General features: G+C 38.0%; 1 protein-coding gene across 1 annotated transcript; it reads left to right on the top strand.

The window, feature by feature from the left end:
- Positions 1–15,986: 15,986 nt before the first annotated feature.
- Positions 15,987–16,708, top strand: LOC122601278. Its single transcript, XM_043774042.1, has 2 exons — positions 15,987–16,085; positions 16,145–16,708. Exons 1-2 carry the CDS (start codon positions 15,987–15,989, stop codon positions 16,706–16,708), a joined length of 663 nt encoding a protein of 220 aa, XP_043629977.1.
- The last annotated feature ends 824 nt before the right edge of the window (positions 16,709–17,532 follow it).

Here is a 17,532-nt window from a genome sequence, read left to right as displayed (position 1 = left end):
TCATTCCTCTGGATACTTCTAGAAACATCAATAGGGCTGAAGTTCAAAAACCTATGGAACAAATAAATGTGTCCATGAAACTGAAGCAATGATTCAAATTGCAAGACAAAAGGATAAATATGATGAACTGATGAAGTTCAGGGCAAATGCAAGGAGAATCATTGGTGCTGAGATAAAATTTGCTGAAAATCATGAATATATGACCAAGTTTGAAGTAAAGCTGACCAGAGAAGGTAATTTTGTTGATGAGAGGAAGAGTGCCTTAGTTCAAGCTTTTTGTTAGGTCCAGTTTTGCTAAAAACTGGATCTCTCCAGTTACATCTGGAGAGCAGAAAAAATTGTCCGAAATATTTGAACTCCAGTTGCAATATACAGTTTATGCAACTGATGACTCCCTCCAGTTGAGATCTGAAGACATATATCTAAAGACATTCCAATTGAAGTCGAAGACAACAAATGGAAGAAAGAGAATTATAATGGCAGCGAAGCCCAGTTGACATTCTACCAGATCAATCAACTAGAGAATCCTCCAGTATAAATGCCTTTACAAAGCTTTACACTGATCACGAGGAGGACCCTTTACATTACATCCTTTTAACCGGACAATAATCTTGTCTGTGGATAAAAGTGCAAAGATGTAGAGTGGTTGAATAAAGTAACTTTTTGTCTTACTTTATTTAGCACATACAAAGGATTATGTACTAATACTTTTGTGTGCTGTCAACCATATTTGTACGTCGAAGTTGAGATCCCAATGCTCATACTTCGACTTTAAATAGAGGTCCTTGCCGAAACATTTCAACAACTTTGCAAACACATACATTCTGCAATATTGGTGAACTTGTGCAATATTCTCTCAATCGTAAAAAGGAACATTTCACAACTTTAAGTGTTTTGATTGTTAGGAGAATTTCGAAGTATAGATCAATTGTATTTCATAGGTTGTTAGGATATTTACATCTTTGTATCATCTTGTTTCCGCAACAACCTTGTATTTTATTTAACAATCAATAAATAAACTACACTTGAAAAATACATATTGTCTCACCATATTTACTTACGTGTCATTTACATTATTGCATTGTATTTACTTATTCAGCTTGTCACCTTAATAAGCAACACTCCAGTTAACCTGGTACACTACTCACTCTAAACTGGTCACGTCCAGATTAAGTGATAGTGTTGCAAAGTACTCTCACCATTGACATAGAGGTGTCTTCAGCACCCATCTAGTAATAGTTGGGACTTACAAGTGGTATCAGAGCAGGCAGGTTGAATTGTTTCAATTCTATAACCTAGGTCTGCTTGATGGCTGCTGAAGGTGAGAATGGTTCTGGTCCCCAAAATGAAACAAATCATAATCCTAATGTTAATGTTACAACTCCCTTGAATACCAATCCTCCTCCTACTCCTACTCCTGGAGCCAGCCACGTTCATGTACATTATTCCAATACTCCAGTTCCCAAATTCGATGGGAATGGTGAGACATTTGGTACATGGAAAGCTAGAATGCTCTTGCATTTTGGTGGGATAGAGAGGTATATGTTGAAAATCCTCAAGGATGGACCATATATACCCATGTCTAGTGGTGTTAGACCTCTTCTAGACCCAACTGGGAGAAGAGATACCAGGGAAAAGTCTGAGGAACATTGGTTAGACGAGGATCGCAGGCTGGTTGATCTTGATACCAGACTGAAAAACATAATCCTTGCTGCTGTTCCTGAGGAACTAATTCCAACACTTGTGTTGTTTCCCAGTGTTAAATCCATGTGGGATGAATTAGTTCTCCAGTTTGAAGGAGGAAATGACACCATTGTCACCAGAAAGGTTGCATTAAACAAGAAGTATGAATCCTTCTTTGCTCTTCCCAATGAAAGTTTAACTGGTACTTACACCAAATTTACTGGCCTAATTAATCAACTTAGAGGCTTGGGAGTGGAGAAGGATAAGGATATTCTTCTTGAGAAATTTTGTGATATATTGCCATCCAAATGGGCACACATGGTTCTTGTCTTAAGACAAGGTAAGACCTTGCACAACCATACTCTTGCTTCCCTATATGGAGCCTTCAGATTCACTGAAGATAACGATGCTGCAAGGTTATTGGCTGAGTAAGATGCCTTAAACCATGCTCAGAGTTCCAAGGTCGCCAGCCTAACTGGGCAACATTGTGCTGCTTTAATATCTGCTGAGAATGTCCAGTTACATTCTATGAAGGAGATGTTAAACAACTTACTGAACTATGGCCTTACCACTAATCTAAGTAATGGTTGTGAGGAAACTGACGATGATGATCTGGTAGCCATGATTGCTAAAACCTTTAACAGGTTTAAGCATAATCTAATCAAATTTTATGGGTCCAATAATGCTAACAGTTCAAATTCTCTGGATAAGGCCAATCTTATCTGCTATAAGTGTGGTAAGAAAGGTCATTTCATGAAGGAATGCAGATCTAGTCAGATGAACAACCAAACTGGTCCCGTTGTCCCAAACTTTGTCAAATCTGATAATTATAATGCCAAATATAACCCAAATTGCTCTCATGTCTCTTGAACAAGAAAAAGAGAAAGAAAAGAACAAGTGCATGATGGCTCAAACTGAAGGGAAATGGGAACTCTCTGATGACTCATCTGATGATGATGAAGAGATTAGAGATGTGTGTTTCATGGCATTAGAAAATCAACAACCAGTGGTAAAAGATGATGTTGTTTCTGGAAGATGGGTGGACATCATTTTAAAGAAGGTAAGAGATTATGATGTTGAGTTGGATACAGAACTGAAACTGGACATTGCTGAATCATTATATGAAGACCTATTATTTGTTGAAACTATGAGAACTGACTGTGAAAGATACTCGGAAACAGTTTTAATCGAGTTTAATAACATAAAAAGTCAAATTAATGATTTGCAAAGTGTCCAGTTGGCTCTCAAAGAATCTGATTTGAAAAATGAGACACTGGAAAGAGATAACCAAAAATTGAAATTTGATCTTGAAAAGGAACACATGGTTATCAAATCTTGGGTACAAGCATCTGGTAAAAATTATGACGCTTTTTAAAGAACCATTGATGCTCAAAAAACTGCCTAGAAATCTGGTGATCTCTAGATGGCAGCTGTTTTACCCTCGATTCACCAAATGCCTAAATCAGTTAGAGTTGAGACTCCATGTGACTCCTCTAACATTGCGAAATCTGAATCCATTAAGACCACCCCTGTTGAGGTCAAAACTGGAGTAGAAAAGGCTAAAGCTCCATTTAAAAAGGAAGCTGGTGATAATCCTTTACCTCAGAAGTCCAAGGAGCCAAGACACCTAAGACTAAGAATTCCGCTGAACCAAAGTCCAAGGTTCAGAAACCTGAAGAAAACAATTTTTTATTGAAACTGGAAAGTCAACTCCAAAATTTGTAAAGGCAAGTACAAAGTTGTACTGCCAGAATCAAAAATCTGGAAGGAGCCTCGTCTTCTTCAGTTGAAAAACAAATTCTTAAAACTCCTCCTTTGAAACAAATGCAAAAACAAAAACAATCAGCTCAGAAAGGAGCAAAATCTGAAAAGAAAAAGGAGGTTATCGTTCCCATCAAACCAATTGTTTTTAATCCTGAAGCTGGAAATAATTCTCCAGTTTTACACTACAAAAAAACAGGTCTTCAGAGACTGAAAAATAGAGACTGATTTACCTGTTTTCTATAGGCTGATACTTTCTACGACTAAGCTTCCGTAACTGAATAATCAACAACGACTGACTTTTCAGTCCCTGAAGGCCTCTTTTTTTTGTAGTGTTAGCCTCCAGTTCTTATTCAAGCAAATCTGCTGAGACTTCTCAAGAGAAGTCTGGTGGACCCATCAAGAAAAGATGGGTTCACAAAAATAACTAATCATCCACTTGGGTGTGCAGGGCGATCGAAAGAAGAATATCTGGTATCTGGACAGCGCTGCTAGACGGACAATGACCGGATGTAAGCCCTTGCTGGAAGAGTTCACTGTCCAAGATGGACCGGCAGTGACGTTTGGTAATGATGGAAGTGGGAAAACTGAAGGATATGGTGTCATTGACAATGGACTGGTCCAGTTCACAAAAGTTGCATTTGTTAATGGTTTGAAATATAACCTGATAAGTGTCAGTCAACTTTGTGATGATGGATATAAGGTGTTGTTCGATATTGCTCAAGGTACCATATTTAACAAGGATTGGAAGGTGGTGATGATTGCACCAAGGAAAGGGAATGTGTACATAATGGACATGGAAACAGCTCCAAAAGAGCATTGTTTCTATGCCAAGGCTGATGAGGACACCAACTGGTTGTGGCATTAAAGGTTATCCCATCTTAATTTCAAGAATATTAATAAGTTGTCAAGAAAACAACTGGTGGAAGGGATTCCTTTAATTTCCTTTAAAAAGGAAAAGCCATGTCCAGGGTGTGAGATGGGCAAAAAGAAAAGAGCCAGTTTCAAGACCAGGCAAAACTTCAGTATCACTGAACCTCTTCACATGCTTCATATGGACCTCTTTGGTCCAGTGAATGTTCAAACTAAAGCTGGTAAACGATACACTTTAGTTGTTGTGGATGAATACACCAGGTATTGTTGGGTGGTATTCATCAGATCAAAAAGTGATGCACCTGGTGAAATCATCTCACTCATCAAAAGAATTGAACTCAAATATACCAAGAAAGTGTGTCAATTACGAAGTGATAATGGTACTGAATTCATCAATAAAGAATTAGAGTCATTTTGCACTGACACTGGCATTTCTCAAAACTTCTCTTCAGCTCGTTCTCCAGAGCAAAATGGTGTGGGTGAAAGGAAAAATCGCACATTGATTGAAGCTGCAAGAAGTATGTTATCTGAATCAGGTCTTCCCACCAGTTTTTGGGCAGAAGCAGTGTCTACAGCTTGTCATACCCAAAATCGGTCCGGTTATGTCAAGAGACATAGGAAGACTGCCTACGAAGTCCTCAGGAATCGTAAACCAAACATTGGATATCTTCATGTATTTGGTTGTCCAGTTTATATTTTAAATGATTCTAGTAAGTTGGGAAATTTTGATGCAAAAACTGACGAAGGTGTTTTCGTGGGGTATTCAGATATAAAAAAGGCCTATAGAGTTCACAATTATAGACTCCAAAAGGTACATGAGACAATTCATGTCACATTCGATGAATCAAATAAGGCAATCAATAAAAGACCAAGCCTTGATTTATCTCTAGTTGTCCCAGTTGATTTTGGTGTAGCTGATCAAGTTCATCAATCAGTTTCTACACCAGAAGATGTTTCCAGTCATCAAGACTTGGAACCAGTTGTACAAAAGAAAATCTCCAGTGACACTCCATTTTATCCCTTCATCAGTTTCAATTTATCACAGAAACTGGTGATTGGATCAGATGTTCGTGCCACGACAACATCAGAACCAGTCCAGACTTCTCTAGTTCTTCAAAATATGTCTTTGTTTGAAGATAATCATGTCAACACGCCAGTTGACACTGATGATGAAGTTGAAGTAGTTTGGGTTGATCCTTCTCCAGTTGCCTCAACTGTTGAAGATCGTCAGGTGTCTTGCACTGATGTTGTGCTATATCAACCTAGTCAATACACTAAATGGACAGTTGCTCATCCCATTGAGCAAATTATTGGAAATCCAGATAGTGGGGTTCAGACTAGAAGAGCCACAAGTGAACAATGCTAGAACGTTACCTTCTTATCACTGATTGAACCGAAGAAGATTGATGAGGCTATGGCAGATCCAAGCTGGATTGAGGCTATGCAAGAAGAACTTAACCAGTTCGAAAGGAACAATGTTTGGGAACCTGTTCCTTGTCCTCCAGGGTTAAAGAAAGAACCCATTGGAACGAGGTGGGTCTACCGAAACAAGATGGATGAAGATGGGAATGTTGTCAGGAACAAAGCTAGATTGGTTGCCAAGGGTTATTGTCAAGCAGAAGGTGTTGATTTTGATGAAACTTTTGCTCCAGTTGCAAGACTTGAAGCCATTAGAATTTTCTTGGCTTATGCTGCTCATTTGCAATTCAAAGTCTTCCAGATGGATGTCAAAAGTGCGTTCCTGAATGGAAAATTGGAAGAAGAAGTGTATGTTAAGCAGACTCCAGGTTTCTTGAACGAGAAGCATCCTCACTTGGTATATAGACTGAACAAAGCTTTGTATGGTCTTCGTCAAGCCCCAAGAGCCTGGTATGACACTCTAACTAAACATCTTCTTAATAATGGTTTTCAAAGAGGTGCAATAGATAATACCTTGTTTATCTTGAAAGAAAAAGGTAATATCTTATTGGTACAAATTTATGTTGATGACATTATATTTGGGTCAACTGATGATGGAATGTGTAAAAGGTTTTCAAAAATCATGTCTCAAGAATATGAGATGAGTTTAATAGGTGAATTAACATTTTTCTTAGGTTTACAAATTAAACAAACCATGGATGGTATTTTTATTAACCAAGAAAAATATGTCAAAGATTTGTTAAGAAATACAAATATGATTCTATCTCATCGAAAACCACTCCTATTTCAGCTCCATTAAATTTGGATTCTGAACCAAATGGCAAACCAGTGGACCAAAAAGAATATCGTGGAATGGTTGGTTCACTGATGTATTTAACTGCCAGTCAACCAGATATAATGTTTGCAACATGTCTATGTGCCAGATTTCAAGCTAACCCAAAAGAATCACATTTGCATGCTGTTAAGCGCATTTTCAGGTACCTGAAAGGGTGCCCTAGCCTTGGTCTTTGGTATCCCAAAGGCTCAGGGTTAGATCTAATGGGTTATTCAGATTCAGATCATGCAGGTTGTAAGATTGATTGAAAGTCCACAACTGGTGGTTGTCACTTCCTAGGGGGAAAACTGGTGAGTTGGACCAGTAAGAAGCAGACTTCGGTTTCAATGTCAACTGCTGAGGCAGAGTACATTTCTACGGCCAGTTGTTGTGCCCAGATTCTTTGGATCAAAAACCAGTTACTTGATTATGGTATGAAATACACTAGAACCCCAATCTTTGTGACAACACCAGTGCAATTGCTATATCTCACAACCCAGTGATGCACTCAAAGACAAAGCATATTGACATCAGGTATCACTTCATTCGTGATCACGTTATGAAATGAGACATTGAAATACATTTCATCCCCATTGATAAACAGTTAGCTGATGTTTTTAGAAAACCTCTTGATGAGAAAAACTTTTAAACATCTCATCAGTGAACTGGGTATGTTAAATCCTCATTAAACTGGAGAAGCCCTCCAGTTGAGGATGGTCCAGGAGATCCTTGATTGGTTGGAGATTGAACGCCTTGCTGTACTAAAAGACCAGTCCTTGATCAAATGGATCACATTTTTAGGGGGGGGGGAGTCAAAATATTTTTCCAATTAAAATTCGTTTTATTTTGAAAAATGCAACTGGTGAATTTCTCAGTTGAAACTGGCATCTGGAAAATCTCTCCAATACGCTAGTTTGGTCTTGTCTTAAACTAGTAGACAACTAGATTTCATAAAGTTATGTTTTACTTGGTCAATACTTGTGACACGTGATGGTACTCGAGTGTTTGTATCACACTCACAACCGTCACCTGACATGTCTTACGTGTCAAGACTTTTTGCTGAAAAATAATGCACTTTTTATAGGAATTGTTGAAGTTAATGGGTGAGTGGGAATACCAGCCGTTAGAGCATTAAATGCTTGATGGGAGGTATTAAATGTTTTTGAATTCTCAAAATTACTGAAAATCAAATTTTATAAACAATTTCAAAATTTGGGAATTAAAATATCTTTTCGTATATATATATTGGTAATATTTATTACCTATATATACCCCCACTAAATCATTTTCTCATTTACTTCGCACAACATTCCTTTCATTTACTCTTTCAATCATTCACAATTCAAGATCCCTTTCTCTCTTTCTTCTTTAAATCCAAAACCCTAAATTCAAAATCTCAAATGGCTCCTAAATCTTCATCCTCTTCATCTCGCTCTCGTGATGAGAATCAACTCACTGTCGAGTATGTTCCATCCGAGAATGTTTCTAATGCTGTTGGTGCCCCGATAAATTCCAAATTAATAAAATTAAATCCAAACAATCCAATGGCATCTCTTCAAGGGCATCAGGCCGCTGATTCTCTCATTAGGAAAACCCAATCTTTCTTTCGGGATTCTCCCCTCAGTGATGCCTTTTTTTTTGAATCCAAACAAGTTGTTTCACGACTACTTATGCGAGTTCTAGTACACGGCATCAAATTATGATGACTGCTCATCCATCTCCTTCACTTTAAAGGATGGGTCAGTCCCGTGCACCATCACCACTGAGACATTGAGGGATGCCCTTAATCTCAATTACTAGAGACAAGATGAGCGTCCAATGGTGATTTCTCCTAATATCAACTTCCGTCAGGTCTTCCTTGACATGGGCAATAAAGAAGTCCTGGAGGGTGGTGTACTGAAGACCATGGGATCAATTACAATGAGACGGCTTTCACCATCCTGGAAGTACTTCATGGTCCATTTGGTAGAAAGTTTAGGTGGGAGTTCTGGTGGTTTGGACCAGATAAACTCCTTCCAGACAGAAATGGCATACTGCTTATGGAATGGACTAAGGGTAGACTTCGCAAACATCTTGTTCAGAAGCTTGGTGTTTAAATTAAAAGGTAACAGAGGTCCCTGTATCCCATTCTCGCAATTTCTATCTCTTTGTTTCAAATTAATTCTGGGCAGAGAAGAATACAACAACACACAATCCTTATACTCTGTGCTAGAATTATTAAGAAATCTGGACAACCTTGTATCCACAACAGATGAGGTCCAGATTTCTCCGAGAATGTTGCTGGCATTCTCTAAAACTAATGCACCACCATCAGGTGAGTTAGAAAGACAACTAGGCGGGCCTCAAAATAATGAAGGACCCACCAGTTCATCTTCAGGAGCTGTGACTGTTGCAGAACCTGGAGATCTCCCCTCAGGTATCCAGGCGGTTCCAAAGGCAAGAAGATCTACCAAAAGTCTAAGAAGATCTAGATCAGAACTTGCTACATCTGACCAATCACAGCTAGTGATCGTGGTTTCTAAATCACTAGCCCATGATATTGCAACTAAGGAAAGAGAAGTTGTAGTTGAGGCTCCAGTTACCTCTTTCCAGGGAGAAGATGCTTCGGCAACGAATCCTTTAACTGATGAAACCATTGAGGAAACTCAAACTGGTCATCAGGAGCCTGAACAACTTGTTCTGCCACCCCCAACATTTATGGATCTTGGCATAAATGAGGGTGAGTTTCAGCTTGAATCTTCGGATTCATCTGAGACTGAATCTGACCAGGAGATGGCTGATGCAACTGTACTTGATCAGCTCCCTTCTCTCCTTGGTCAGCCCCAAGAACCACAAGTTTCAGTTTCACCACTTGACTTCTCCACCTTACAAGAAATTCCAACATTCGCCTCTCGACAATTACTTTCATCCATGAATGTGCCTAGAAATAGACACATTCTTACACCACCGTCGCCGACGTTCACACCTAAGCATTCTCAGCATGAACGTCACATTGAATCTTATCCCCTTCCTTCTTCAACAACTTCTATTCCTTCAGCTGGTGCAACAACAACTGGAGAACCTTCACTTAATGTACCTCCTCCAGTTGTATCTGTTGCATTCCGAGCAGGTCCAGTGGCACCTTCCCCTCCGTCACTGGATAGCCAGTTCATGTCTTTCCAGACCGATATCTCAAACCTTTTAACAAGGGTGGAGGATATTCAGAAGACACTTGACAAGAATACCAAGTCCCTCTCCAAATACCACAAGGATCATATAACCAATGTAAGGGTGGTTGATTTGGGGATTAACAAGTTCTCTGGCATTGAGGACTTGGTATTCAGGAAGCTCAACGAGTTGGTCATCAGCTGCAATTCACTGGCTACTTCTTTAAAGGAAGCTTTTGACTTAACTCAATCAAAGGTACACACATCCATCACCAATCTGCTGAATAATACTGTCAGATCATCAGAGGTTGAGTTGAAAGAGTTAGAAAGACAGGTCAAATTGATTGTTGACAAACCTCGTCTGGATGTTGTTGAGCTTGGCAACCAGTTGGCCACTTCAGTTGGTCAGAAAATTGAAAATACCTTGGCTGAAAGGGAAAATAATCTGATAGAAAGGGTGATATCTGAGATCACCAAGACTGCAGGGCCCAGGTTGATCTCACCCCCATAACATCTGAGATCAATCAGTTGAGGTGCAGTCTGGATACATTGGCCAGCAGGGTATCTGATCACACAACCGCTATTGAAAAACTGACCACTGAAGCTGGCAAAGAAAAGGAAAAAGAAGTTGTAAAGGAGGTGTCGGCAACTGGTCTCTCTCCAGATGATTTAAATGTACTTCAAGCAATTCAAAAGAGTCAAGACACCACTATGACTCAATCTCAAGAAATTAATCATCTATGGAGGACAGTTCGCATCTTATGTGGAGTCTTCAAAGAGTGCAAGAACATGCAATCATGGCAGCCTCTAGATCGCTTGCCCTCCAGTCATGCCGACTTTGAAGCAATTAGGCAAAGACTAGATGCTGCCAAGGGGGAAAGGTCTGTTCGTATCCCTCGCACTCTTGTTGAAGCTTTAGGTTCAGGAAAGGAGATGGTCGTTGTTGCCAGTACTGATGCTGCTGAGCAGGTTTTTGAAACATTTGACGATGTGGTTGATAGGGGGAATGTGGACAAAGGAAAGGCCATTGCAGCTGATGACTCTAAGAAGCCAGCCACTGATGCACCTACGTTGGAGACTCTCAATGTTGATCAATTGCCTCCAGTTACTGAAAGCGAAAGTCAGAAATTAGCAAGGGTTGGGTGTCTGGTCAAAGAAAGGAAGAAACAATTGAGGGCCAATCAGTTTGAATATAGGAAAAGTCTTCCAACCACTCTTGTTGATGTAACTGACGCACAAATCCTTGGCTTGCAACTGTTGGAATACAAGAAAATAAAAGAAGATCCAAGGATTGTCAATGCCCTGAAGGAAATGCTGGAAGTTGAACCGGACAAACACTACCAAGATGATAAAGCTGGTCTTGATGCCAAGTGTTTGAATGTATCAGTGGAAAAGGCTAAAGAGATAAGGTCAGAAGGGATTCTCAAACGGATTGAACAAGTAAAGAAGGTGGTCAACAAAGTATTAACTCCACCCAAGTCCAAGGGAAGAAAACAAAAAGCCTTATCAAGAGATGCAAACCTGGGGACTTGGGTAGAACCATCTGAACCCACAACTGATGATATTGGAGCTGCTACTCACAAACTGAGCATGAGCAAGATCAAACTGACAAATGAATCAGAGGCTCGCACTTACTTATCTGATGTACAGCGTCGAAGGTACAATAAAGGTAAGATCATCGATGTGAAAGTGACGATCAAACCTGGTGCCAAACATTTCATGGTTGAGGTTCAATACTTTGGTGGACCCAAAAGAACAACTAAGAACCCTGATGTCCACCAGTATGGTCATTCAAAGCATGTGGAGATGCTGAATTTGCTGGAGAGTAGGCAGCGAAAGAACAAGGTTGAAAAAGGCTGGGAATATGTATTGCAAAACCTGATCAAGTTCAAGGAAAATATTGAAGAAATATTAGGCCTTGATCTTGAAGACAAACAGCCAATTTCATCTGTTGCCAAGAGAAGGAAAACTGGCGAAGGGCCATCTATTTAAGTTTTCCTTCTATCTATCTGCTTGTAATTTTATTTACTTTCTTGTAACTTCATTGTAAAATTGTGTATATACAAGTTGCCAGATTGTAATTCACAAGTTAGATAACTGATAAGATCTACAAATAATTATAATTAAACCCAAGGCATTTGATGATCTATAAAAATGCCTTGGAAAATTAATAGGTTTTATCAAACTCAAGTATTTCAAACTTACACTTGTATAGAAACAAGTTTGAAAATACTCGGCAATATTTCAGGACAATTAGGGGGAATTTGTTAGGTCCAGTTTTGCTAAAAACTGGATCTCTCTAGTTAAATCTGGAGAGCATGAAAAATTGTCCGAAATATTTGAAGTCCAGTTGCAATGTACAGTTTATGCAACTGATGACTTCCTCCAGTTGAGATCTGAAGACATATACCTGAAGAAATTCCAATTGAAGTCGAAGACAACAAGTGGAAGAAAGAGAATGACAATGGCAGCGAAGCCTAGTTGACATTCTACCAGATCAATCAACTGGAGAATCCTCCAGTGTAAATGCCTTTACAAAGCTTTACACTGATCACGAGGAGGACCCTTTACACTACATCCTTTTAACCGGACAATAATCTTGTCTGTGGATAAAAGTGCAAAGATGTAGAGTGGTTGAATAAAGTAACCTTTTGTCTTACTTTATTTAGCACACACAAAGGATTATTTACTAATGCTTTTGTGTGCTGTCAACCATATTTGTACGTCGAAGTTGAGATCCCAATGCTCATACTTCGACTATAAATAGAGGTCCTAGCCCAAGCATTTCAACAACTTTGCAAACACATACATTCTGCAATATTGGTGATCTTGTGCAATATTCTCTCAATCGTAAAAAGGAACATTTCACAACTTTAAGTGTTTCGATTGTTAGGAGAATTTCCAAGTATAGATCAATTGTATTTCATAGGTTGTTAGGATATTTACATCTTTGTATTATCTTAGTTCCGCAACAACCTTGTATTTTATTTAACAATCAATAAATAAAATACACTTGAAAAATACATATTGTCTCACCATATTTACTTACGTGTCATTTACATTATTGCATTGTATTTACTTATTCAGCTTGTCACCTTAATAAGTAACACTCTAGTTAACCTGGTACACTACTCACTCTAAAACGGTCACGTCCAGATTAAGTGATAGTGTTGCAAAGTACTCTCACCATTGACATAGAGGTGTCTTCAGCACCCATCTAGTAATAGTTAGGACTTACACTTTTAGGTGTGAAGAATTGAAGGAAATAGGCTTGACATTCATGGCGAAGACTGACGTGTCTCCAGATGTCAAAGCATTTCTAAAGAGAATCAAGAAGGTCTGGAAGCGAAATCAACAAATGGAAATAGCTTTGGGCATGCACTCTCCAGATGCTTCACCATCACTAAAGAGGAAGGCCATTGAAGATGCTCCTGGTCAAGTTTCAAAGAGAAGAGCCTGACTCTTTTTTCATTTACTTGTATTTGTAATTTATTTTTCAATCAAAATTGTAACCTCTTTATCAATTAATGTCATATAGTTTCAATTTTTGATTCACAAGTAAGTGATCAGATTAAGTCTAAGTTAGAATTAAAAGATAAAATTGGAACACTGATGATCTATAAAGTGTTCTCCAGTAACAAAAATGTTTTAGACTTAGTCAAAATCAAGTGTTTTTCAAGCATACAATTGTATAGATAGAATCTTGGAAAACCTTGCTTTTTTTTTTTAACAAATAGGGAAAATTTGATAAGTCCAGTGGACTCGCTCCAGACTTGAAGACTGGAGCTCAACTGAAAATTTGTCTAGAAATAATAGAAGACCAGTGAGTTGTTTACTTGTACAGTTGTTAGCTCACTGGACTTCACTCCAGTCAAGATCATCCCACTGAAGACATTCTCACTAAAGTTAAAGACTGAAGTCTGAAGAAAGAATATTGACAAATGGTGGGGCCCACTGACAGTCTTATCAGATCTCCTGACTGGAGCTTTGTTAGTGTTCTAGACCTTACAAGTCTAAACACTGATTACGAGGAATTAACTTTTGCCTTTACATGTTTTTCCCCGGACAATCTATTTGTCTATTGTTAAAAGTGCAACACGTGTGTAAAGGTGGTTGGTTAAAAGGTTGACAATTCACATCAACATGACTTTATCCTTGTACTTTAACCAATGCATTTAAGGAAATAAATGTAGTTTCCTTAAATGCATGCAACCTTATTTGCACGGCAAAATAAATTCACTGTTGAATTTATTTGCCTATAAATACCAAGTCATTTCCCTCGTAGAAATTACTTTTTGCAATTTGGTGAACTTGCCTAAATACTCTCGATCACAAAAAGGAATACTTCACAACTTTAAGTATCTCAATCCAAGGAGATTATTTAGCAAATATAGATCACTTGTAATTCATAGGTTGTTAAAACACTTATATTTGTATATTCTTGGTTTCGCAACAACCTTGTATTTTATTTAACATCAATAAATAAAATACACTTGAAAATTACATTGTATTCCACCATTTATATATTTACTTATTTATTGATTTAAGTCTTATATACTTTATTTATATTCTTTCATTTACATTTAAAATAATACTAGTCCAATTCTAGTGTATACTTGACTTTTTGTATTTTACACTAGTGGGTTAAACTATCAAGTGAGGAACTTTACAATTATATTTTCAGTGCCTAAAGTTGCGAGTCCATCTAGGATTTCTGATTGTAGGCCGATATCATTGTGTAATGTTGTTTTGAAATGTATTACGAAAATCATTGCAAATAGGATTAAGGACTATCTTTCTGGGCTAGTTGGGAGTAATCAATCAGTTTTTATACCTAGTAGGAACATCTCAGATAATATTCTTTTAACTAAAGAATTGATGCATAGTTATCATTTGGATATGGGTGTTCCGCGATGTGCATTCAAGGTTGATATCCAAAAGGCGTACGATACAGTTGATTGGAGTTTTTTGAAGCGTATTCTATTTGAATTTGGATTCCCTTCTGACATGGTTCATTGGATTATGTGTGTTTTGCTACTTCTTCATTTTCTATTTACATTAACGGTTCTCTTCATGGTTTCTATTTAGCTCCATATCTTCTAACTTGTGTTATGGAAGTCTTTAGTTTAATGCTTTGAAGAAGAGTTCGGGAATCAGAGGAGTTTGTATTTCACCCTAAATGTGATTCATTTGATATTATTAACCTTTGCTTTGCAGAGGATATTATTATTTATTTACATGTGGATTTGGGTTCAGCAAAGGTGATTATGAGCATGTTAGAGGAATTTAAGGGTGCTTCGGGTTTGGCTCCTAGTCTACCCAAAAGCAATGCCTATTTCTGTAATGTGCTCAACCATGTTAAGCTTTCTACTTTGGCTGTTCTACCTTTTGAACAGGGCGTGCTGCCTGTGATGTATTTGGGAGTACCTTTGGTTTTTACCCGTCTTATCTACAATGATTGTAGAGAGTTGATTGAGTGGGTGAAAAACAGAGTTGCTGATTAGAAAAACAAGTTTTTATCTTTCGTGGGAGGTTGCAACTAGTACAGTCGGTTTTGTCTTCGATGCATGTGTATTTGGGTACTATGTTTATGTTGCCGATGTGTGTTATTCAAAAAATAGAACATATTATAAGAGGATTTTTATGGTCCCAAGGTAGTCTACAACGTGGTAAGTCTAACTTTTCGTGGGATATTGTGTGTTTACCAAAGATCAGAGGCGGAGTCATGATTTTAAGTTGAGGGGGGCTTAGATTATCTTAAAAAGCATTAACAATCAAAATATAATTCGAATGGCATAATAATGTATTATTACTATAATGACAAAACTTACAACATAAGTAGGTAAAACTTACAAGATAGTAGATATGTAAATGTTGTAAAAAATATTTTCACCAAAGTTGTGGAAAAATAAAATATATAATATAGGAGTATATAGCAATTCACAAAACATGGGGAAAAAACAATATACTAAAAAGAAATACATTAAAAAGAAAAAAAATAGATACAATAATCTAAAATAAAATACATAATTAGGTGGAAGCAAAAATAATAGAAATAGAAGAATCGAAGCAGTTGTGAAAATTGAGGTACAGTTTATGACTCTATCGTAATGTTTCTAAACTAATTTTAATAACATGGAAATTGGAAAACAAGATATTGTGGAATGGGCTTAAGGAGGGCTTCATATAACTTTGTTGGACGTGGACTATATATTAAATCATTACAATTTGGGCCGTTGGGGGAGGCTGGGCACCTCTTGGTCCCTCCCCTCCCTCCACTATTTCCAAAGATGGAGGGTGGGTTAGGGGTTCACAGTTTGTTTCATTTTAATGTTGCATTGATGGCAACGCATATTTGGAACCTCCTAACTAGGAAAGAATCGTTATGGGTATGTTGGGTCCATATGTATAAGATTAAGGATAATAATTTTTGGAGTATTCCATATAGAGGCAACCCATCTTGGAGTTGGAGGAAGATTTTGCATTTAGGCCATTAGTTCGTCAGTTCTTTTGGTCGAAGCTTGGCAATGGTCGCAACACTTCTGCTTGGTTCGACAATTGGTCTGAATCAAGCCCTTTATATAACCATTTATCTGTCTGTTTGATATCTAATGCAACTTACAACAGTTCTGATATGGTAGCTGAGTTAATTACGTTCCAAAACTGGAATTGGTCGAGTACATGGCTGGCTATACTCCCAAATGCTAGTGTCCCTGCTTTAACTCAAGATAAAGATGACAAGCTGTGCTGGAGAAATAGAAACGGAGTTTTGCTTGATTTTTCTATTTCACAGGCTTGGGAAGTCATTCGTCCACGTGCTGTTGAGATTGCTTGGTACCATGTGGTTTGGTTTGCTCATTGTGTTTCGAAATATTCGTTTCACTTATGGCTACTTATGAAGTGTAAACTGAAGATGCAGGATATTTTAAGGCCATGGGATGTGTCACCAACAACACCTTTGGTCTATGCGCTTTGTGATGGACAGCCGGATTCTCACACACGTTTTCTTTAAGTGTGCATATTCTGATCAAGTTTTGAAAGGTATTTGTAAGAATGCTCATCTTGATAGTTTTCCATCAGATTGGGGTGCTATTATAGATATTTTCATGCCATTTGCAAAGAAAAATTGACCGGATGCGATCGTTGCTAAACTAGTGCTTGCGGCCACAAACTATTTTGTGTGGCAAGAACGGAACACTAAATTGTTTCAACAAAAGAAAAGATCTACTCAGCAAACTAATTGAAGTGATAGCTTCTATGGTTAGACTCAAGTTACTTTCGTTCAAGTTCAAGAATGGTGGATCCACGCTGAAGATTTTGGACATTTGGAAGCTGTCTTCTTCGTTACTCATGGCTGCCAACTAGAATAGATGATTGAAATTTATTGTTGTTGCTAGTATTTAGCTTGGCTAGTTATTTTTTTTCGTTTAGTATGGAAGTGGCATGTCACGTTCCATATTTTAGGTGGTTGCTTTGCTTCTTGATTTGTGTACGTTTTGTACCTAGTCGTATTGGTAATTTTGTCAATACGCATAAACTTCATCGATGGGTAAATATAAATCTAACATTGTCCTAAAATACCCTTTTATCCAAAATGGGGAAAAATCCTCAAATAGACATGTTAAGCCCAACAGCCAGCCAAGTTGTTTCACTATTCACACAAACTTTCTTTATTATATACTAGAGTTAAGTACTTTTTTCGTCCCTGTGGTTTATTGCTTGTTCACTTTTCATCCTCGCTGTGAACTTTTAGCTATAATCATCCCTGTGGTTTACTTTTCGTCCATGTCGTTATAACTTTTTAGTTTGGCCCTTGCACGTGCCATTCACGTGAGG

This window comes from Erigeron canadensis, chromosome 5 (genome assembly GCF_010389155.1).
Source record: "Erigeron canadensis isolate Cc75 chromosome 5, C_canadensis_v1, whole genome shotgun sequence".
Taxonomy (NCBI): Eukaryota; Viridiplantae; Streptophyta; class Magnoliopsida; order Asterales; family Asteraceae; genus Erigeron; species Erigeron canadensis.
This window is presented reverse-complemented; position numbering and strand designations above follow the sequence as displayed.